We start from the raw sequence: 22,367 nt of genomic DNA, 5'->3' as shown, positions 1-22,367 counted from the left end.
CTAGCCATACCAGTCCTCTTCTTTTTCCCTTAAAAAGCCAGGCAAACTCTAGCCTCAGGGGCCTCACACTGGTCATCCCCTCTGCTTCATGTGCTGTTTCCACAAAAGCACAAACCTCACTTCCTCACCTCCTTAACTCAGACGTCACCGTCACCTTCATAGCTGGGCAGACCCTGTCCACTCTATCCAAAACTGTACTCCCTACCTGTTTTCTCAGTCCTCCTTATTCAGTTCTAATTTTTTCTCTTATAAACTTTAAATTTAATGTCTGTCTCTTCCCATTATAAGTTCCACAGAGCAGGGATTTTGTTCATGTACCTGATTTGTTTCCAGCACCTAGAAGACTGTGTGGCACACAGCAGGTATTCATTAAGATCTTTTGTTAAATAAATGAATGAATATTAAATACTTCAAACTCTCAACTCATTTAAAATTGGGGTTGTTTATATAAAGATGATGGATTACTCATTTTTTACTATATTGTGGAAAGAGAATTTTGTTTCTAGATGAGTATTTCCAGTTTCTAATGTGAAATCTGGGAAAATTGTTTATGAGCAATGGTTAGACAACTCACCTTCTTATATGCTTGTAAGTAAAAAGCTTTATCTGGTTTAGGCAGTGTGAACTTCACATCAGGTTTATTGTCTTTGGTTATATGAAGGGCAAAAAATTGGACTGCATTTTTGCATTTTATGAACATGTTCATAAACTCTTTTAGTGGTGCTCTCAACAGCTGATTTCATGGATATTACAAACAGTTGAAATCCATTCAGAGAACTGCAAAAAGAATGACTTTCTTGGTCTAACTATACAAACAGAGTATTCACCTCTGTCCATGAACTATGGAAGGTTTTTAAGGCTACTAGTGACTGGCTAACCTGCTACTTGCATCTACTAAAATCTAAATAGAGGAGAAAACCTTGCTCTTTTTTTTGTGTGTGGAAAATAGAAATTAGATATTAGTTCCCTGAAGTAGATGGGGCTAGTCAAATCCCAAAGAGATTTTGACAACTAGGGATGTGAACTTCGCTGTGGTGCAGATATCAAGCTATCAGATGTGCACAGAAGGCTGTGGATTGCTAATGCATTTTAGAGATTTGCTGAATATCTAACTTTAGGAAGTACAGACTATAGTTTAGAAATGGTCATAAAATAAGATCTTCTATTGATTTATATGAAAGTTTATACAATCAGACATAACCATGGGTGCCTGCGAGTTGGTTCTCGTGGTACCTGTTGCTATGCATGCTGATTTTGGGGATCCTGGAAGGGTAAAGGTCACCATGCTGCAGAGGTAGTCAACAAGCAGAATACGTGAGATCTGTGGGCAATGAGTCAGTCTCTCTATTTAGCAAATGAGACTTGGCCCTAATTAGACATGATGGAAAAAACGTGAAAATATTCAAATAAGGTGTTGAGAGAGAAATATGTGATAAATGCAAGTTTTTGGTATTTTATTACTTGGAAGGGGAAAAAGCCAAACACAGCTTCCATGAAAACAGCTCTCATCATTCAACAAACTGGAAAGTGTTTGCAGATATTTCCCAGAACAACCCAGAACCAGCTAGATTCCTAACCAGGACTGGAGCCCACAAAGGCAAAACAAAAACACCAGCACTCACCTTGTTAGTTTCACTGGTCCTGTCTGTGGCACTCTTTTCTGCCTCTCCCTCTTCCTTCTCCTGAAGGTTTTCATTCTCGTCCAGAAGCTTCACCGGCACAGGTGGTGGGGCCTCCTCTTCGGGATCACATGAATTTCCAAGAATACTCTCTGCGTTAACACTTTGGCGACATTTTTTGTTTCTGTCCACCGAGGCATATTCAGCAAACTCAGCTTTCCCTTCAGTCTGGGGCACTGGGAGCTCTTTTGAGGCAGAAGTAGACTTGGCCTTGCCACTGTGGCCTTTCTCCAGGTGTGCAGCTGCAGCCACCTCCTTGATCTCTTTCACAGTTTCATACAAGCAGTCCTCCACCATGTTTTCTTGGGATGAGCTGTCCTTGAGCACTTCATAGGGCCCTTCTGTCCCCAGCCCCTGGTCCCCGTCCACACTTCTCGCTGTGAGCATGCTATCCACTGCACTCTCCGGAGGGATCCTGGGCAGCTCCCGACTCTGATGACATTTTGGCTTCCCTGTGCTGTCCTGGGAATCTAGCAGATCTGAAGCTGACGTCTGGACTTCCTCGTAATGCTGCATGCAGGTCAGAGTACTGTCCTCTGAAAGAACTAAAGCAGCAGACATATTAAAAGTGGAGAAAGGCAAGTCTTTCAATAATCACTACCGAGAATCAGGTAATATAAAGTTAGGTTAAATCAAGATGCATTCTTTTAAGTCTTTGGCACAAATTATAGTTGTTATGACCGTCAGTTAGTATCCTACTTTAATCACAGCTTAAAATAAAGCTGTCCATTATATCTCTCCCAATACAATATTTCGTAAGTTATCTTGGGTATAAATGTAGTTCACAGTTACTTTCCTTAGTTAATGCTACTCCTGATGAGAGTCTTATAGGCAGTGTCCAATGTGACCAGAAGGTGACCAGGTTGAAGCAGCCAAACTATGGGATGCTGGACTCCAGAAACGGGGCACGTGCAGTGACCACACTCCCCAGCCCCACTGGCCCCTGCCTGTGTGGAGGGAACTATTGGTAGCCACCCCTTTCACACAGATCACTTTTGCTTGGCAGACATAATGGAAATCACAGGGCAAACAGTACCCTTCAGCCATTAGCACAAAGCGACTGGCACTTCATACCCTTCTTCCATCTCACCCTGCCACCAAGATTCCTACCTCAAATTAGAAAAAAACCAAATGTGAGATTCTTGGCCAGCCACAGATATGCTGTTGTGTGGAGCCATTCAGCTGTCCCTTTGTCAACTATGTTGTGAGTGCCTGCCAGGGATGGTGCAGAGTGCGCAGAACATCACTCAATGCAACAGAAAGCCCTGCCCTTAGGATGTGGACACAAAGCAAGCAAGTTATTCCATTAGTGTCTCACTTTGGGGGAATTAAAAATAGTGTCTCTGGGCTGGGCATGATGGCTCACCCCTTTAATCTCAGCACTTTGGGAGGCCAACGTGGGCGGATCACGAGGTCAGAAGATCGAGACCATCCTGGCCAACATGGTGAAACCCCATCTCTACTGAAATACAAAAAATTAGCCAGGCGTGGTACTGTACACCTGTAGTCTCAGCTATTCAGGAGGCTGAGGCAGGGGAATCACTTGAACCTGTGAGGTGGAGGTTGTAGTGAGCCAAGATTGTACCACTGCACTCCAGCCTGGTAACAGAGCAAGACTCTATCTCAAAAAAAAAAAAAAAAAAAAAAAAAGAAAAGTGTCTCCAAGGGGTACATGAAGAAATGACAATGCATCCCCCAATCCTTCTGAACTTACCAACACTCATGTGTGTTGGAAATCCCTGATCATTTCGGAGGGGTGAACTTTTGCTCTCTGGTTCTATTGTCTATATCATGGTGGACAGAGAACAGGCACTGGTGTCCTGACTACCCCACCATTTCCTCATGGGCAAACAGGGGTAACAGGACGCCCTCCTACCTCAGGTGAAAGCACAGTGTAAACTCTAAAGTGTGAAGCAAATGTAGCTGTTCTTTCTATCAGCAAGAGTATACAATGCATGATGTACATGTTATGCAGAGTGGCTGAGTGTGTGCCCAGGGCTCAGACTGCCTGGTTCCAATGACAGATCCTTAGCCCACTAACTCTATGATATCAGGCAAATTAGCAACATTTCTGTGGACGGCAGAACCATCCTGAAAAACGTCTGCCTCCTAATTCCTGGAACCTGTGAATGTGTCATGTTATGTGGGGGTATGGAGGGACTAGGGTTACAGCTGGAAGGCTGCTAATTAGATGCCTCTGGGACGAGAGGGAAGCCCGGATGATCCAGGTGGGTCCAATGTAATCGCAGGGGTCATTATAAGTAAGAGGGAGGGAGAGGGTCAGAGAAGGATATGGAGAATGAGGGAGAGGCCAATGGATTCTCCTTGAGGCTTCAGGAAGGACTGCAGGCCTAATGATGCACCATAGCCCGGTGAGACCCATTTCAGACTCCCGACCTCCGGAATTGCAAGCACATTTTGTCATTTTAAGGCACGAGGCTTGTGTAATATTGTTCCAGCAGCAATGTGCGCAGTTTTGTCACCTTTAAATTGTGAATAGTAATAATAGCTATCTTAAAAGGTACTGATATTATTATCAATAACAGTAATCTCATGGGGTTAAGGTAAAGGAATTAGGACACCTACAAGTCTTAGAACACGCCTGGCACACAGAAGTGGATGAATAAGTAGTATTATCCATCCAAACGAGGTGTTCTGCTAAAACTGCTGGTAATACTAAAAGTGAGCAATAACACATTTCCTACTTTTTGAGCTACACATTTTGAAACCTTGGACTTTCATAGGTGATGAGGCCCGTGTTGAAAGCTGGTATTTTTGCAGAACTTACTGTCCCCATTGGTGAGTGCCCCATTCTGCTCACTGCTGACAGGTGCATCTGTTGCGAGGCTAGTAACTGAGCGGCTGAACATCTCTTTGTCTGAAGGCTGAAAAACAACAACAGCAACAATACATGCATCACATTCTAAGAATCGGGACTGCAGAGGAGAGGAGATCCATGGCTTAAAAAGAAATTAAAACAGCAGAAACAGAAAACAGAATCTCCTCCAGTAGTCCCCCACCAGTTTTCTTATCAGCAAACAGGGGTAACAGGATGTCCTCCTACCTCTGGCAAAAGCACGGTGTAAACAGAGAACACGTTTCAAGACCCCCAGTGGATGCCTGAAACCGTGAGTCATACTGAACCCTGTACAGACTATGTCTTTTCCTATCCATATATATTACACCTACAATGAAGTTTAATTTACAAGTTAAGCACAGTAAGAGGTTTAGCAGTAACAACATAATAAAACAGAGTAACTACAATTATATTGTAACAAAAGTTATGTGACTGTGCTGTCTCTCAAAATATCTTGCATGGTTCTCACCTATTTTTGGATTGTGGTTGAAGGTGGGTAACTGAAACTACAGAAATCAAAACCACAGACTGAGGGGAGCTACTGTTTTTAGATTTAAATTAAGTAAAATAAAAGAAACTAAATTGAGTTCCTTGTTGACTAGTCACATTTCAAGCACTCAGTAGCCACATGTGGCCAGTGGATACCATATCCAATAGGAGACACAGAACACTTCCAGCACTGCGGAAAGTTCTAGTAGACAGTGTTGTCCCAGACCTTAGGAGCACTGGGAGTCTTCCAAGGCCATGTGCAGAGCTTCCTGCCTGGTGATCTACACAGGGCTACAGGCAGGTTGTGAGATACCAGTTCCCTTAGCTCAAGGCAGGGAAGGGGATGGTTGAAAAAGACGACAGCAGCCTCATCCTTACAACACAGGTGTTGTAAATCATTACTGGTAACAGTGTGCCATGCCATGAGAAATGTGGAAAGGCATCACCCTTTGTCATGTGAAGGGAACAGACTTAAATCTGGTCAAAGATAGATAATGCTCTTGATTTCCGAAACTATTTTAGAACCAGCCAAGCCTCTGGCTTCTAGGTTCACAGAAACAATAATATGCTGAAAATTAGCTCTGCAAACCATTTTTTTTTGTATAGATGAGGTCTCACCTTGTTGCCCAGGCTGGAGCGTAGTGGCATGATTATAGCTCACTGAAGCCTCAAACTCCTGGGCCCAAGAGATCCTCCTGCCTCAGCCTCTGGAATAGGTGGGACTACAGGTATGTGCCACTACACTTGGCTAATCTGAAACAAACTTTAAGAGATGGGATCTTGCTGTGCTGCTCAGGCTGGTCTTGAATTCCTGGCTTCAAGCGATGTGCCCACCTCAGCCTCCCAAAGTACCGGGAATATAGGCATGATCCACTGTGCCCAGCCCTGCTAATCTTTCTTATTCTCACAAATAAACTTAGGACATTTGGAGGGAAGAATGGCATCAACAGTTGGTTTTCTGCAGGGTTAGAATGTGTAGATATTACCTGGAACAATATGCAAGGCTCAGCTATAGCTAAGAGTTGTCAGAAAGCAAGTTGGTAGTTCAAGTATTTCTTAAAATACCCAACTTGTCCCAGGTTGCAGTCTGAATCACTGCAAATGTGATTTGCTCCTTATCCTTTTCAAGGCCTGCATGTTCCAAGAGGCCGCATCATGCTCCAGGATTCTACCCGGAAAGTTGTGATGTAAACAGCACATGAATCTTTGCTAGTTGGCCTCACAAATTCTGACTATTGACTGGAAGCCAATAATAGACAGTAGATAGTTCATGCCGTGTCATGATCCCAAAGTGTACTGGGAGTCAGCTGTTTCAATCCAATGCAGCTCACTCATATCTGATCAGCCCTCAGTGAGATGGGTTACTGTGTTAGGTTGCCAGGAACTTGCAGTGCAGGTGCTAATATCCCAGAAATGATGTGATAAATGGGCAGGCATGGGTGTGAGGGAGGAAGACTCCCCGGTGGGTCCATAACAGCATAATTGATCACAGGTGAAGTTACCATAATCTAGATTCTAACTACTATTCCTAATATCTGCTTCTATGAGATGAAGAATCCACCAGAGGGATAAGATCTGGGAGCTGAGAAGCTCTTAAAGAGAGCTGGGTGGGCGAGCGTGTGTACATGGGTGCCAGTAACCATGAAAGCATGTGTCCCTGTGTGCGCACGCTGACTCACAGATATTCATACACAAATAAGTGAGGCTATGGGTTGGGGCGGTAATGAATTATATGGTGGGTGAGGAAGAAGGCGTGGGGGTGGGGAGCCAGCTTTTTCTTTTTATCCACCTGCCACTCTCTATCTCAGCCAGGGCTGTGCTGACCTTGAACCTTGAGCAGAACAGCAGGAACCCAAGCTATAGGCCAGTGGCTCTCGCACTTGGGCTTACAGCAGGATCACCTGGGGCGATCACCTTGTTAACCTTTCACTGCGCCCCACCCCCAGGAGAATTCACACCTCTAAGGAGCTCCCAGGTGCTGCTGCTGCTAACGGTGGTCCAGGCCGCACCGCAGAACCCCTGCTCTAGAAAGAAGTGAGGAATGGTGGTGGGAGCTCTTCCCCAGCCCACCCCACCTCACCAGCCAACTGGCACGGGGAGGATGGTGGAGTGAGGAAAGGCCGGGGCCTGGAGTCCCCATGGGGAGAAGCAACAGTGGGGCATTCCCTCCATCCCTCCCACCCTCCCTGCTGAGGCCACCATAGCAGCAATCACCAGGCAGAGCAGAGGCACTGGGCACAGATGAGAAGTGGGGAAAACATGGACAACCAGAGATGGGAACTGGGTGAGAAAAAGAGTAAAGGTTGGAGCAGCAATGAGAGCCCAGGAGAGTGGTGAAGGGTGAGGTGGGTGTGTGCACGTGTAGGGGAGGGAAGGAAAATCCTGGGGGTCCCAGGAGGAACACGGAGTCCTGACAACTTCCTGCCTGCTTGGGCCAGAGGAGTCCCGAGAATTGGTAGGTCAGGAAGCCTAGACTGGAGGTGCCCCGGGTCCTCTCTGTATACGTCTGCTGGCTGCGGGTTTTACACCAGACCTTGGTTCATCCATGCTTCCTTTTTTTGCACCCTCTCCTCCCAACCAATTTTTGCTAGACCTTGAAAATTGATGTCCTGAACAAGAAGCACCTTCTGTCTCAGCACTGCCCCGGGACCCAGGGCAGATTCTGAACTCTGTCTTGCTAATGCGAGGATGGGCCCCTCCCTAGTGGCTGGGATTGCTCAGCCCTTCAAAAGCACGGCCCTGGGTCAGAGAGGACAAGGCAGGACTGTCATGCTGTTCCTCACCAGGGTGGATCCCTGAGGGCCTCGGGATCATCAGGACCCTGCAGGATACTGAGAGCTGGGAAAATGCCAGCAAGGCCAGGCTATACCTAGGGTGCTGTGGGTCCCAGGCTCCCACCAGCTTCATGACCTGTTGTTATGGGTCATGAACTGTGTCTCTCTAAAATTCATGTCCCAGTCCTAACCCCCAGCACCTGAGAATGTGTCTCATTTGGAAACAGGGTCATTGCAGATGAAGCTGGTTAATGTGAGGTTGTGCTAGAGGAGGGCGGGCCCTAGTCCAATATGCCTGGTGTCTTTCTAAAATGGGGAAACTTGGACACAGCCAGCCAGGCATAGAGGGAAGGTGATGTGAAACACAGGGAGGCTGCCACAGGAAGAGAAGGCAGAGACTGGGGTGGTGCCTCTGCAAGGCAAGCCACAGCCGATGTTTGGCCGCAAACCACCAGAAGCCAGGAAAGGCCTGCAACAGACTCCCCCAGAAGCAACCAATCCTGCCAACACCTTGAGTTTTGGACTTCTGGCCTCCAGAACTGAGAAACAAACTTGTTATTTCAGCCACTCGGTTTGTGGTCCTTGGTTATGACAGCCCTAGCAAATTAATAGAGGCAAAAAGTCACATCCCTGCCGTAGGTTGGAGCCATCTAAGGATCATTCCAGCAGCAGCACTACTGCATCCATTTCAGAAGCTCTCCCAGCGAATGCGTGGGAACTGCATGGGCCTCCAGCCATGGCGGCCACAGACCTACAGAAAGAGGATGCAGTAGAGGGGGCCACGGTTTAACTCAGGCTTAGCTCTCTCTGTGGGTTCTACTCGGGTTGCAAGCACGTGGGAGCACACTGAGACAAGGAGCTGATGTTTGGAGCAGGCATGGACTGACAGGCAGACAGACATGAGTGGGCTCACCACGTTCATCAGGTTCTCGTGGTCCCCACTGGGCTGTCGAGGCTTCTTTTCCCTGAAGTGAAGAGTGAAATGCTGTAATGTCAAATGTGCCCCCCTAAAATCAAACGCATACTAGCCCAATTCTTATCAGCTTTTAAATCTCTCATTTTAAGAACAATATTTATTTTGTCAACAAAGACAAAACCAGACAGTGGCTTGATGGCCCATTTGCAGGTGTTGGGTAAGAGGAGGTCAAACCACAGCTAGGGACTGTCCACCTCCCCTGGGAACCCTTCTTCTAGGAAAAAACATACACGTTCACGAGGAGAGGACCGAGGCCTGAGCCTGAGTAGAAACTGTTTATACCTAAACTAGCAGAACAAGTTACGCCCTCCCACCCCCCTGCCTTTTTTTTGTTTTAAAAGAAATTATCTTTAAAAAAAAATACAACAATTATCTGAGTCTCTGCACAGTCACACACTGCAGCGGGATGGAGAAAATAAAGAAAATACAAATTTTGGCACACCAGGAAGGGTACATGCTCTCAGGATGAGTCATATGTACTTCTGGTCTCTGGGAAAGTCTGTCAAGTAAAAATAGAATTTGTTTTTACTCGGGACAGTCTAAAAAAGGCCATCAGTTGTAGGGAATACGTGGCCCATCCACATTCTCTATAAAGCAAGGGTGACACCTAGTGGGAATATGAGTAACAGCAAGGGAGCCCGGGCTCGGCAGCCTCTTTATTCATCTTCCCAGCGACTCAGACTCTGTTACAGCCACAGAGGTCTGGGTCCAACCTGGGCAGGGATTAGGAAGCTGGCTGGGTTCAGAGAGTCTTGGCTTTTCTCCTCCTGACAGATTTTAGGGTAGGAAGCCATTTCAGAATTTTAAGTGACACTCCTGGAGTTGCTTCCATGGTGGAGGGAGGGTTTGGACAGGGCTGCCTGACGGTCAGCTGGTCTGCACGGGCCTCTGGTGGCATCCCGCCCATCAGAAGGTTGCGAGCTTTATGACAGTTCTAGGATGTCCTGAAAAATCACTCCTGGTTAGAAAGAACTTCTCTCTGAGCAAAGATTTCTCTTTTGGTGGGGGTACCGACATTTTATATGAGACAGAGGAGAGAGAGAGAAGTATAACTCAAAAAAAGACACTGATGATTATTTCATATACAGCATGTTTCTCTCCTGGGAAAATTAATCTGTTTCATTTTTTGAAACGGAGTCTTACTCTGCTGTCCAGGCTAGAGTGCAGTGGTCCGATCTTGGCTCCCTGCAACCTCTGACTCCCAGTTTCAAGCAATTCTCTGCCTCAGCCTCCTAAGTAGCTGAGATTACAGGTGCCTGCCACCATGCTTGGCTAATTTTTGTATTTTCAGTAGAGACATGGTTTCATCATCTTGGCCAGGCTGGTCTTAAACTTCTGACCTCGTGGATCCATTGGCCTCAGCCTCCCAAAGTGCTGGGAGTATAGATGTGAGCAACTGTGTCTGGCTAATCTGTTTCTTAAGAAATTGAAGGTCTACACCACACATTTTAAATCATAAACAATCCCTCCAAAGCCACATAGCAGCAAACATTCTCAGTGACTTCTGCGGGATGGTAGCAAAAAGATACAAGCCACACAAAATTTCAAAATGCCTACTAATGAAAAAAAGACAAAATCCATTTTGACAAGGGTGTGCTCAAAAGCACAGCAAGACTTTCATTCTGGGAAGTTTAAAATATAAGGGCTTTTCTAGTTGCTCCCCAGCAAAATCAAATGTGGGTTTTCCTTAAGTGAATAAAGAATGTCCTGGGATGCTTTGCAGCAGAGAGAAGGGAATTAAACCTAACACACAAGTTTCTGTGATGGATCTGCGGTGGATTCAGTTCCTAACAGGCTTTTCACATAAATGCTTCTGGGTACAGGGGATGTATTCATTTAGGCACCAGTATACACACTCTGCTTCTCACCTGTCACAGCTAGAGCACAGGAAGATGAGGAAGGTGATGAGGAAGAAAATGGCGACCGCGGCCAGACTTCCCCACAGGGCGATGTGTATCTGTCCGCTGCCCAGCAGGCTCCCCGCGGGCCCCATGGTGGCAGCAGGCACTGGCACAATCCGAGAAAGTCAGTCAGTCCTTCAAAGGTGGCGACATGGGGGCAGAGAGCTGCGTCCTGTAGAGAGACCAGTGTGTGTGGAGAATAATTCCAGGGTAAAGTGGCAGAATCTGTAATCCGGTCCCTGTCTAAAGTGAGCCCTTCGCGCAACGTCAGGGAAGCATGTGCTGGATGCTGAGGAGAGCCCTGGACTGGAGTTGAAATCAGACTCTGGGCAAGTCCGCTCCATGGTATAGGCCTTTATTTATTTATATTTTTACCTGAAAACGAAAGCAGGAACATACAGCTGCCTGGCCCGTGTTTGAAGCAATAGATGTCTTACCTTGGTATGTTTGGGGGTGGATTCTTCTATTCTATTCTTCTTCTTCTTGTTCTTTTTTTTTCTTCTTTGTTCAAAACAGAGTCTTGCTCTGTTGCCCAGAGTGCAGTGGCACAATCATGGAAATCATGGATCACTGCAGCCCTGACCTCCCTGGGCTTAAGCAATCCTCTCCAGAGTCACCCCTCACCCCCAACTTCTGGGACTACAGGCACGCACCACCATTCCCAGCTAATACTTTTATTTTTTGTAGAGATGAAGTCTCACCATGTTGCCTACACTGGTCTTGGACTCCTGGGCTCAAGCAATCCTCCCGCCTCAGCCTCCCAAAGTGCTGGGATTACAGTGGGCCACTGTGCCTGGCCTGGATGGATTCTTAATGTCTATAAGTAAAGATTTCAAGTACTCCATAGCAAATAATAAATGCTCATTTGGGCCCATTAAAAAATTCACAACAGTATACAATAATACTTATACAGTTTTTACAAAAATGCAACTCATCATTTGCCCCCACCCCGCCACTGCCATCTCTCATTTCCCTAACCCACTGTTCTCTGAGAAGGTTTAAGGTCAATGCAACTAATGAAACAGAATGTCTTTATATTCACCTGCATTTATTTATTCTGAGTATGTTATTTATTCCAAGTATGTTTTCACTATCCTGCTGTAAGCACCCAATAAATGCATTTTCAAGTGAATGAATGAAGTGTGTGCTCAGAATACATCCCTAGCAATAAATAAGACCTATTTATAAACAACTGCAAGAGAAGCGTAAGAGCTGTACCTTGTACATTTCCGTAACTGGTATGTGCCAGCGACTCTGCTAAACGCTTTCCTCATTTAATTGCTGTCACCACCCTGTGTAGGAGGCACTGTTAATCCCCCTTTTACAGAGATGGAAGCTAAATCCCAGCAGAGCGGTGACTTCCCCCAAGTGTCACAGGAGCTAAGTGACAGGGAGGGATGAGTCCAGCCTGTCTCAGACTCCAAAGCCTGTGCTCTGCACCCATCAAGGAAGCTCCTTGTCACAGTGGGGATGCTGGGACTCACAGGGGTCACTGCACCCTGTCCCAATGCTTCCAAACAGAAACAGTCAGGTTCCTTGTGCAAAATATTTTAAGAGTTACGGATATTTTAAAAATGGAGTCATATATCAAATGATCTGTCATCACAGAGGCCTTGTTTAAAGAACATTGGCTTTGCTCAATTCTAGAACATTCGAAATGAAAAAAATAGCCTTTAAGCTGGCCTTAAGTGTCACAAAGAAAGCAAATACTTTTGGTTTTTGATGATAGTGCAATATTTTCCTCAAAAAGACTGTCAGTATTTACATTTTCATTTGCTTCGGTGATAAAGCTGTGACTGTAATCAGCCGTCCCTGAGCACAGACATCAAGACGGTGGGGAGGGGCTTCATAACAAACCAGGGTGCCTCCTAAAATGGGGAAAATAAAAGCCATTGTGGCAAAGGTGGTTCGATTGGACCACATTATCTCAAGGTGAAACACTGTCACATTTATTTGAATATTAAAAGTTAAAGAATATATTCAAATAAATGTGACAGTGTTTCACCTTGAGATAATGTGGTCCAATCGGACCACCTTTGCTCTGTCACCTAGGCTGGAGTGCAGTGACACAATCTCGGCTTACTGCAACCTCCACCTCCTGGGTTCAAGCCATTCTCCTGCCTCAGCCGACTGAGTAGTTGGGACTACAGGGCTGAGTCACCACACTCAGCTAATTTTTTCTATTTTTTAGTAGAAATGAGGTTTCACCATATTGGACAGACTGGTCTCGAACTCGTGACTTTCTGATCCACATGCCTTGGCCTCCCAAAGTGCTGGGATTGCAAGCGTGAGCCACCGCGCCTGGCCAAAGTTAAAGAATATCCAAAAGCTGAAAAAAAAAAGAGACTTTTACCTACAATGTATGCAGAGAGAGAGTTCTGAGAGAGGAAGCTGTTTTCCTCAATCTTTGAATCAACATGAACATCTTCTGAGGCTCGATAATTATATAAATGCAGGGCTTCCTGCATAGTGCCGAACTTTCTTCCTATGTTTGATTGTATATTACGCCTGTAAGCACTACAGGCATACAGTAATAACATGTGAAATTACTTTTGTACATTTGCCCCCAGACAGCTATAACCAAATGAAAATAACCACCACTTCTCTTGTGATTTGTTGATGCAAAGAATAATTCACTTTAAATGCAGACTACAAATTGGCACCACAATAGGTTTTAAAATTCATTCAAGCAAACACCTAAATTATGGTGACTGGTGAAAATATATAAAATACATTTTTATACACAGGTCCAAAGCGTAAAGCATTTTAGGAAGCACAGACAAAAGGTATCTATCTCCTGTGCAGGCATCTGTTTGTTCTTCATTCATTCATACAACAGATTAGTTGATGTCTATTTATAAAACGCCATGTTCTTAGAAAATAGTTTGCTGTGTGAGTTATTCAAAAGCCAGAGATCCATCTATGAAACCTAGTGTGGAATTGCTAGCACCTCTCTCTTTTCTGTACATGTTTCTCTTTTCTCTCTTCTCTCTCTTAACAGAAGGAGGTCGACAGAATATGATGAGAGATGTGGGGTGCCCAGCCTATTAGAACAGTGCAGGGAGAAAGAGGATGAAAGGGGATTATTACAAGCTGCTGAATAAAGGACAGAACCAAGAGGAAATGTATCAAAACTCCTGGCTCACTCCCCTTCAATTACAATTTTCTATAAAGCCACTGAAAGACTTTTTCCAAAGTTCTTACTGTGGACAAATTCGCACAGTGAACAGATCATCGTCGGGTGCACGTTTCTGAGTCAGATGCACTGCAGTCCCCAGGGACAAAGGGCCCGGTTGCGGGGGCAGCTTCCTCCTCTTGGACCCTCTTGGTGCTGCTCTGCAGGACTGTGGGACACCAGTCCCAGTGGTCATGGCAGTGCTGGCGGGTCAAGAGTGGCTGCACCAGCAACTGCCACCTACTCCTCTTTGGGGGCCTGGCAGAGTGTGTGTGTGGTGGCTGAGGGGAATCTAGACTAACATAATCCTTGACAGCAGGTGTCCTGGGTGGACGGCTCCCATTTTGGAGAAGATCTGTGTGCCGCTATTTTTCTCTCTTGGTCTCTCTCTTTTTTTTCCTGGATGTTTGTTTCCAAAATTCCGCTGCCCATGCCTTCTCTGGCTATCTCCTTAAATTTTGGCAGCTCATCTACAACTGAGCCAAGACTGCCTCCTGCTCACCCTCCTGCTTACATGTCTAGATGGACTTCCCGGGAAATGTGTCTGCGTGGACCAGCTCTGCCCTCCCCATGTGTGCAGATGCACACAGATCACTTTGTGTTTCACCTTCTTGGAGCGGCTGAGGGTAGAGGCATCATGTGGAAGGTCCAGTGCTCTGCCCCTACGCTGGACCCTCATGCATTGGTTTTACTGTCCTTCAGTGCAGTGCTTGGGGGTCCGCGTTCTGTTCTTCTGAGTGAGGGGAAGGTGGAGGGAAATCAGTGTCCTTTCAAGTTGCCAGGAGGCTTTTCTTAGGGTGAGTAATGGAGGAGAGAGAGAGAGAGAGTGGTAGGAGGCGTAGCGTAAGGATAGTAAGAGTTACCCTGAACAGGAAGGGCCCTGTGGCAACCGTGGCATTTCCAGACCTTACACTGTGCCAACTGGGCTCCCTGTGGAAAAGCCACCACCCAAGGCAGTGCTGTCCTGTGACATGGTTAAGGTCCACAAGGACCATCTTATTTTTGGCCAATTCAATATCAAGTAAAATATGTCTTGACTGTCAGGAATGACCTCTTCCAGCAGAAATATCTGAACCATTTGGAGCAGCATCTCTCATGGTTTTTTTTTCAAGAAAACATTTAATTCTGTTTCTCTGAATCCTGTTCTTTTACTTGACTCAATAAACTTGCATTCAACCATGGAAAGTTATTTCTTCTTCCTCCTCCTCCTCCTCTTCTTCTCATTTTTTTTTTTTTTTTTTTTTTGAGATGGAGTCTCACTCTGTCGCCCAGGCTGGAGTGCAATGGTGTGATCTTGGCTCACTGCAACCTCTGCCTCCTGGGTTCAAGCAATTCTCTGCCTCAGCCTCCCAAGCAGCTGGGATTACAGGCACCCACCATCATGCCTGGCTAAGTTTTGTATTTTTAGTAGAGATGGGGTTTCACCATGTTGGCTAGGCTGGTCTTGAACTCCTGATCTCATGATCCACTCACCTTGGCCTCCCAAAGTGCTGGGATTACAGGCATGAACCACCACACCTGGGCTTTTTTTTTTGGAGACAGGGTCTTGCTTTGTCACCTAGGCTGGAGTGCAGTGCTGTGATTACTGCAGCCTTGACTCCTGGCCTCTAGCAATCCTCTCACTGCCGCTTTTTGAGTAGCTGGAAACACAGGCATGCGCCACCACACCTGGCTAACTTTTTTGATTTTTAGTAGAGATGAGGTCTTCCTGTGTTGCCCAGGCTGGTCTTGAATTCCTAGGCTCAAGTGATCCTCCCACCTCGGCCTCCCAAAGTGCTGGGGTTAACAGGCATGAACCACTGGACCTGGCCTATTTCTTCAAAGTTTAAAAAATACTCTCTTTTCAGACCACATGTGTAAATATTCTTTGAGTTATTAAACATGGGGCAATGAAGGACAATTATTTTAATTGTACATCTACTAACACTTACTTTTGGCACCTGAATCCTACACATTGAGCCACGGAAGATGGTAATATTAATGTAATCACAGATTTGGCTGAACAGTTGTACATTCATTCTGTTTGCTATAGAAAAGGCTTCATTATTGGCTACACTGATGTGAAGTCATGGCTGGAGACCATAATATAATACAAGCATATAGTGTTGCTGTAAAAGAGGCAGTGGTACTACCTCAATCTCCACCCCAATTTTACATGATTTTGAACTACTGTGAGAACTTGCCATTTAGCCTTGAGAAAGGTCAGAGCTTATGGTTACCCGACTTTCACTGGGAATTCTTTCAAAGATTTGTCTGATTAATTATTTTGGACCAAAAGATCCATAATCTCTTACCCTTAATATCCATTTTTTCATTTTAATGAATAAGTGATTTAATCACGAGAGAAACCACTGATCTTTTAATTTAACAGCACGTGTCACTTTTTTTTTTTTTTTTGAGACAGAGTCTCACTCTGTCACCACCCTAGAGTGCAGTGGTGCAATCGCAGCTCACTGCAACCTCCACCTCCTGGGTTCAAGCGATTCTCCTGCCTCGGCCTCCCGAGTAGCTGAGACAACAGGTGTGCACCACCATGCCCAGCTAATTTTTGTATTTTTAGTAGAGACGGGGGTTTCACCATGTTGGCCAGGATGGTCTCGAAGTTTTGACTTTGTGCTCCACCCGCCTCAGCCTCCCGAAGTGTTGGGATTACAGGTGTGAGCCATCGCGTCGGACCAGCAGGTGTCACTTTTAACCACAAGGTGGCAGCATAATTCTGTTCTCAGCCCTATGCAGCACTTTTTTTAAGGAAAGCTGCTCAATTATTGTTGGTGCCTTATGCTTGGCATTTGAATTGTCTTCATTAGCCTGCACTATTAGCCACCAAGATCAATTCCAACAGAAAAGAACGCCACAAAAATTAATGAAAGGTGTAGACCAAATGACAGGTAATTTATTTCTTTAGCCAAACATCCTTAACAGGTAGGTTCTCTGATCATAGCAAATTCTATAAATAATAATTTGGTCGAGTTGGGATGGCCAGTGAGATTAGCTCTGGGAACAGACACTTTAGAGTTCCTTTGAAGCAGGTCTAGGTCAGTAATGATAGTCATTACCTTTTTACAGCTGTTGCAGTTGACACATAATTAAGCATGACAGAAACCACCTGCACTCATGACCCTTCACTGTTGGATGAAATAAGGTCAAGGGCCTAATCCCAGTGGGAATTCTTTCTTCCTGGTCATTACCAGGCACGAGAACCATGCAGTAAAAAGACACCTTATGGGCTCCAAATTAACCAGATTTAACGATGGCGAAGGAAGCAGACTCTTTGGTGGGTTCCCTGGTCCTGTGAGCACGCTGACAGCTGCACAGAGGCTAAGGCGAAATAAACCTCTCAACAGAATCCTTAAGCCCCCTGAAACAGTTTTAAGCTAAAGTGCGTAAATTCAGGTAGTCTTCCATTCAGGTAACAGGGACTGTGCTACAGACAATCCTGCCACACTGAACTTTGCACAGAGGAGTGTCTGTAGGAAACACATGGGAATCACCTACCCAGATGTTTACTGTTCCATCCCAGCAAGGTACAAAGGCTTTGCCTACATACCACTGTTACTAAGATCTCCCTATTTTGATCCTTCGCTGAGTCAGGGGCAGAATACACCCAAAGCGCAGAGGGTGGTGGAAGATAAGCTTCTCTTGTTTACAGATTTCTGAATTCTTTTCTAATGCTCCCACCCAGTGACATCTTGACATTTCTTTCTGCAGCAGTTTAAGAATGAGTAATGAAAGAAACCTGCAACGCCCTAACATCACCAGACCACACCGACCCTGCTCTCAGGACTCACTGCTCATGGGAGAAAGAGCCCAGCACTCATCCTAAGAGCAGGCTATAAATCCTGATGGCTGACTGTCAGCATAACCTAATCACTTTTCGTATATACCAGACCTATCGATCTGCACAGAAACAGAAAAGCTGACCCTTTTGGTGGAGAGGTATGTGGGGCTGTCACCGGTCTTCAAGAATACATTAAACCCACATCACAGAAATAATATAGTTTATTGTTTATAAACACTTTTGCCTTCAGAGAAGTCAAAAGGCAAGTGAATTTGATGGGTAAGGAATGACTTCTAAGGCTGCTTTCTCCCAAATCCTGACTTGGAAGCCAATCGTAAAGGTTCATTTTTAATGGGGAAGAGAGAGGAGAGAGAGGGAGGGAGGCAGAGTACAGGAGCATAGTCCTTCCAGAAGTACAGATTACAGCACTCCGATAACCCTGATATGCACTTCTATTTGGGCTAATATGATATGTTCTACACTGGCTGCCTAAGGAACATGGGTAATGGGGCTTCACTTTGCACAAGGAGGCTTCATGGAACGTTTCAGACACTGCGTATTTTGGGCTTTAGGTTCTATTTCTTCCTACCTTGCATGTTGGCTCATCCAATCTAATTCCCTTGAGGGCAGGGATGTCTCCACCTCATTTCCCACCATATTCCCAGCACCGCTATGACCTGGGAAACAGGAGCCTGTCAGGAGTTTTTACTGAATACATGTTTCTGTAGGAAGAATGATTCCCAAATGGATTCTCAAACTGCAAGTTTAATTCACAATTTATGCATGCGGGAGAGAAGAATAATAGGGAGCACTAAGCAAACAATTAAAAAATAAGCTAAGTGTGCCTAAGGCAAATTCTTTTTTTTTTTCTTTGAGAAAGAGTCTTGCTCTATGGCCCAGGCTGGAGTGCAGTGGTGTGATCTCAGCTTATGACCCTTTAGGGTAGATGTCAAGGAATTAATTTTAAGGACTCCTGGGTTCAAGCAATTTCCTGCCTCAGCCTCCGGAGTAGCTGGGACTACGGGCGTGTGCCACCATGCCTCGCTAATTTTTTTGTAATTTAGTAGAGATGGGGTTTCACCACATTAGCCAGGCTGGTCTTAAACCCCTGACCTCAAGTGATCTGTTGGCCTAGGCCTCCCAAAGTGCTGGGATTACAGGTGTGAGTCACTGCGCTCCACCTTAAGGCAAATCCTTCACTCTGGAATGAACACAGCCACTGGCTTCTCTGTGTCATCACTGAAGCAGCTGAACATCTCCTGAGAAAAGTCACAGCACTGTAATATAGGTGTCTTTATCCCTTGTGGGAGGCCTCTCAACTTCAAGGATCTCACCATGTCCTCACGCTTCGTGTTCTTCCAACCCCTCCCTGCAATGACAATTTCACACCTTCTCTAGCTCCTAGGTTCCTGACACAAGCCTCAAGGGCGCTGGATCTTCCATTTCTCAAAGGAAACAGGAGCCTTAAACAGTGTTGACTCTGTTTCCAACATTTTTCATCTGACGAGTCTAACCATCCCATGAGTCTCAATTCCTTGGGGCAGCTTTCCTGATGCTGAAATCCTCCCACCTCTCGGGTATAGCTGAGGCCCATCTTCCTAGTATTACTTCCTAGCATTAATCGAAAGTTTTTCCTTCCTAGCATTACTTGAAATTGAAATTACGAAGCGATTCAAGTGTCTCTTCTGCTGGGCTAAGCTCAAAGAGGGAGGAACTTCGAAGAGACTTATCTGGTTCATAACTGTAGCCCTAGTGTGTGGCATAGAGTAGGCAATTAATATTTACTGGCTAAATTAACAGTTAAGAGGAAGAAAAGGATGCAAGTGCATATTGCTCTTCAAAGGTGGTAAGAGCTGGAAGAAACCCTTTTGCTTAGTCCTCTCAAGTGATGCTGAAACTTGATGGGGGCACAAGACCTACAAAAGCCTGCTCACCTGACCACCTGACCACCTGACCAGGGCAGGTGGATCTCCATAGTACTCCTGCCTGCACATAATTGATCACCGTGGGGTTTCCCAAGCTCCCTACAGGGTCCCCAAGAGGCTCACTACATTCCAGTTTTGACTCATAGGCTTGACATAAGAAACACTGAAAACAGGAAATAAGCAGAGACCGTGAGCCTGCCAGCCACTTTGCTGGGGGTTATTTTATTTTGTCCTCATGACCCTTTAAGGTAGACGTTACTGGATCGATTTTATGGATGAGGAAACTGAGGCTCAAGATTAAGTGTCTTATTTAGGGTTATGCAGCTACAGCTTCCCAGACTCTGTCCCCAGCACTTCCTCTTCTAACACCACCCAGCACGCTCTCAGCCCCATGTATTCACTACCTCCAGGTGTCTGGCCTGTCTGGAACAGCAGCAGACAGGTGAGGACGTGGGAGCCACACCCATCTCCCTGGCAGTCTTAACTTCACTCTATCAGGACTTGTTTTAGCGCTGGAGAGAAGAATGTTCACTCCCGTCTGGTTCATTCACTGCTCACTCCCAGCCCTGCATTAATCATAAAGCTCCTTCCAAGGGATCTGGAGGGCTCTGCAGACATCCCACCAGCTTTGCTGTGATGGATGTGGTGTTTACAGGCAGGCTGGTTTACTGAGACCAGCACTATTTGCAGTCACACTCCGTTAAGCATTGCTTTGCGCTGTTTTTATTTGGCTTCTGAGGGACAGTCATTCAGCCACCTATTTTCTTTCCATAATAAAAGACTCAACAAAAAACAAACTTCAGTTTCTTTGCCGAGAGGTTCAAAAATGTACTGCTTGACACAAATGCCTCTCGATCAAATTCCCTACTTGTGGCTCATGATATTAAAAAGATCCACTTCCTTTTAGCACTTGTTTAGCCTGGGCTAACTACAAATGCGCCCTTTCTGCAGACAGCTACCACCTCACTGGGACTGCACAGCAAAAGATGCTTGATCTGGGAAAAGTAAACCCTCAAGATTGGTGAAGTAGAATTTAAGAGCAGATGATCATTTCATACGCCAAGGGAGTATCAACAGAGGAGTCTGTAACACCAGTTCACTGTGAGCTAGTGCCAAGTTAGAGGACACGTCCTGTGGTCTCTACCACACCATCGGATGCACTGCCATCATAAGGACTACTGGCTTAACCAAGGAGTGTTAGTATTTTACCCAGCACTGGCAAAAATGTGGCTCAGATTATTACCCAGTGCTTCAATCATGGCTATCTGTATGATGTTTTAAAAATATTAATAGCCAGGCAAAAATATTTCTTGACTCATAAAAAATAGAAACAAAATCCTCAAAACACACCCCTCCAACTTATTTACTGGTGTTATTGTGAATTACTTAGGGCTGGGGAAATGTCTCAAGAGAGACTAGCTTGATTAGAGAAAGTCAGAACTTGTATTTGAAAATATATGTTCAGAGCTTATCCTCACGGCTTTCTGCCAGGAGAGGGCAGGGAAGGCAGATGACTCAAGGGGTATGACTCCCAACGCGCTTGCAGAGGAAGGGATGGGGTCATGGTTCTTGGAGAATGGAACTTCCCCAAGGGTGGTCCGGTTAGCAGCACCTGGGAACTTGCTGAAATGCAGAATTCTGGACGAACCCCCAGACTTATGACTCAGACACTCTGGGGGTAGGGCCCAGAACCTCTGTTTAACAGGTCCTGCAGGTGATGGTGATGTACCCCGAAGTTTGATAAGATTGTTCTAGAAGAGCTGCTATATGCATATATGGTGATCTGGGATCTTGTTGAGGTATAGATTCTATCATGGCTGGTCTAGAGCGGGGCTCAAGATTCTGCATTTCTAACTGGCTTTCAGGTGATGTCCAGGCTGCTGGTCTGCAAACTACATTTGAAGTAGTAGTAGTGCAGATGCTGAAGGTTATACAGCCGGATCCCTGGAGCTGAAGCCTGGCCTTCAGCTTACTCAAAGATTGTGAGACGATAACGTCAGAGCTTCTGCTTCCTAGCAGCCCTCTTGATTCCCATAAAGGCAGCTCTTTCCCACTCCAGAGTCTGGTAAAATGGCGCAAGTGGGTATATAGATGCTATGTAGAAGCATAGACCACGTTCTGCTCCGTTCTTTTCCACTGAATTGCTGTGTAGCCTGAAGCAAGTCCAAGCCTCCCCATGCCTCAGTTTCCTCTTCTGACAAATGCAGTCATTTCTAAGGCTTCTTTCGAACTCTCAGCTTCTATCTTTTTATAAAGGTTGCCAGTGATTCCTAAAGTCTAAGACAAAAATTCAGGGCTTTCCACACAACAGCCAATAATGCTCCAGCAAGAACCTTAAATTCTCAATGTGATCAATAGTTTCAACTCCCCAGAAAGCACAGTCTTAGTAATTCAGAGGCAAACCTGATGAGGCCATCCCAGTTAAGTGGATGTCAGGAAGAGAAACCATGGAGGCCTTTTCAGTCAGCGTGCAGTGCCGGGAATCACTCCTGACAGCTCTTCCAAACACCATTTGCTCTCTGGCAACACCACCGTTGCACACCGGCTGCAGGGCTGGCTTACGAGTCTCTTTATTTTTTCATTAACATGAACTTGGCATATGGACATATTTACAATTCAGATTTAGAGTAGCCTTTCAACAAAATGCAAAGACAGAACCAAAACACGCAGATGGCGCATGGACAGGTAATGCAGAAAGAAAACACTTCTGGAAGCTTCCAGGCTGTTTACAGGTATAAGCCCAAATTTTTGAAAGTCTTACACAGAAAGCAAGTTGGAAAGGGATCTATCTAATTTCTAATATCAGGACTTGA

General features: G+C 45.5%; 1 protein-coding gene across 2 annotated transcripts in view; it reads right to left on the bottom strand.

Moving 5' to 3' along the window:
• PAG1 (phosphoprotein membrane anchor with glycosphingolipid microdomains 1) overlaps positions 1–22,367 on the bottom strand; it is a 150,789-nt gene that overhangs the window by 12,293 nt on the left and 116,129 nt on the right. For both annotated transcript variants that reach the window (XM_035277424.3, XM_002759026.6), the window contains exons 4-7: positions 10,644–10,848; positions 8,713–8,764; positions 4,468–4,564; positions 1,623–2,224 (exon numbers count right to left, since the gene is read on the bottom strand). In XM_035277424.3, the coding sequence (XP_035133315.1) occupies positions 1,623–2,224; positions 4,468–4,564; positions 8,713–8,764; positions 10,644–10,768 (876 nt within the window). In that variant the 5' untranslated portion in view covers positions 10,769–10,848. The remainder of the gene's footprint in view (positions 1–1,622; positions 2,225–4,467; positions 4,565–8,712; positions 8,765–10,643; positions 10,849–22,367) is intronic.

Source organism: Callithrix jacchus, chromosome 16, assembly GCF_049354715.1.
Source record: "Callithrix jacchus isolate 240 chromosome 16, calJac240_pri, whole genome shotgun sequence".
Classification (NCBI taxonomy): domain Eukaryota; kingdom Metazoa; phylum Chordata; class Mammalia; order Primates; family Cebidae; genus Callithrix; species Callithrix jacchus.
The sequence above is the reverse complement of the archived record's forward strand: the minus strand, read 5'-3'. Positions and strand labels throughout refer to the sequence as shown.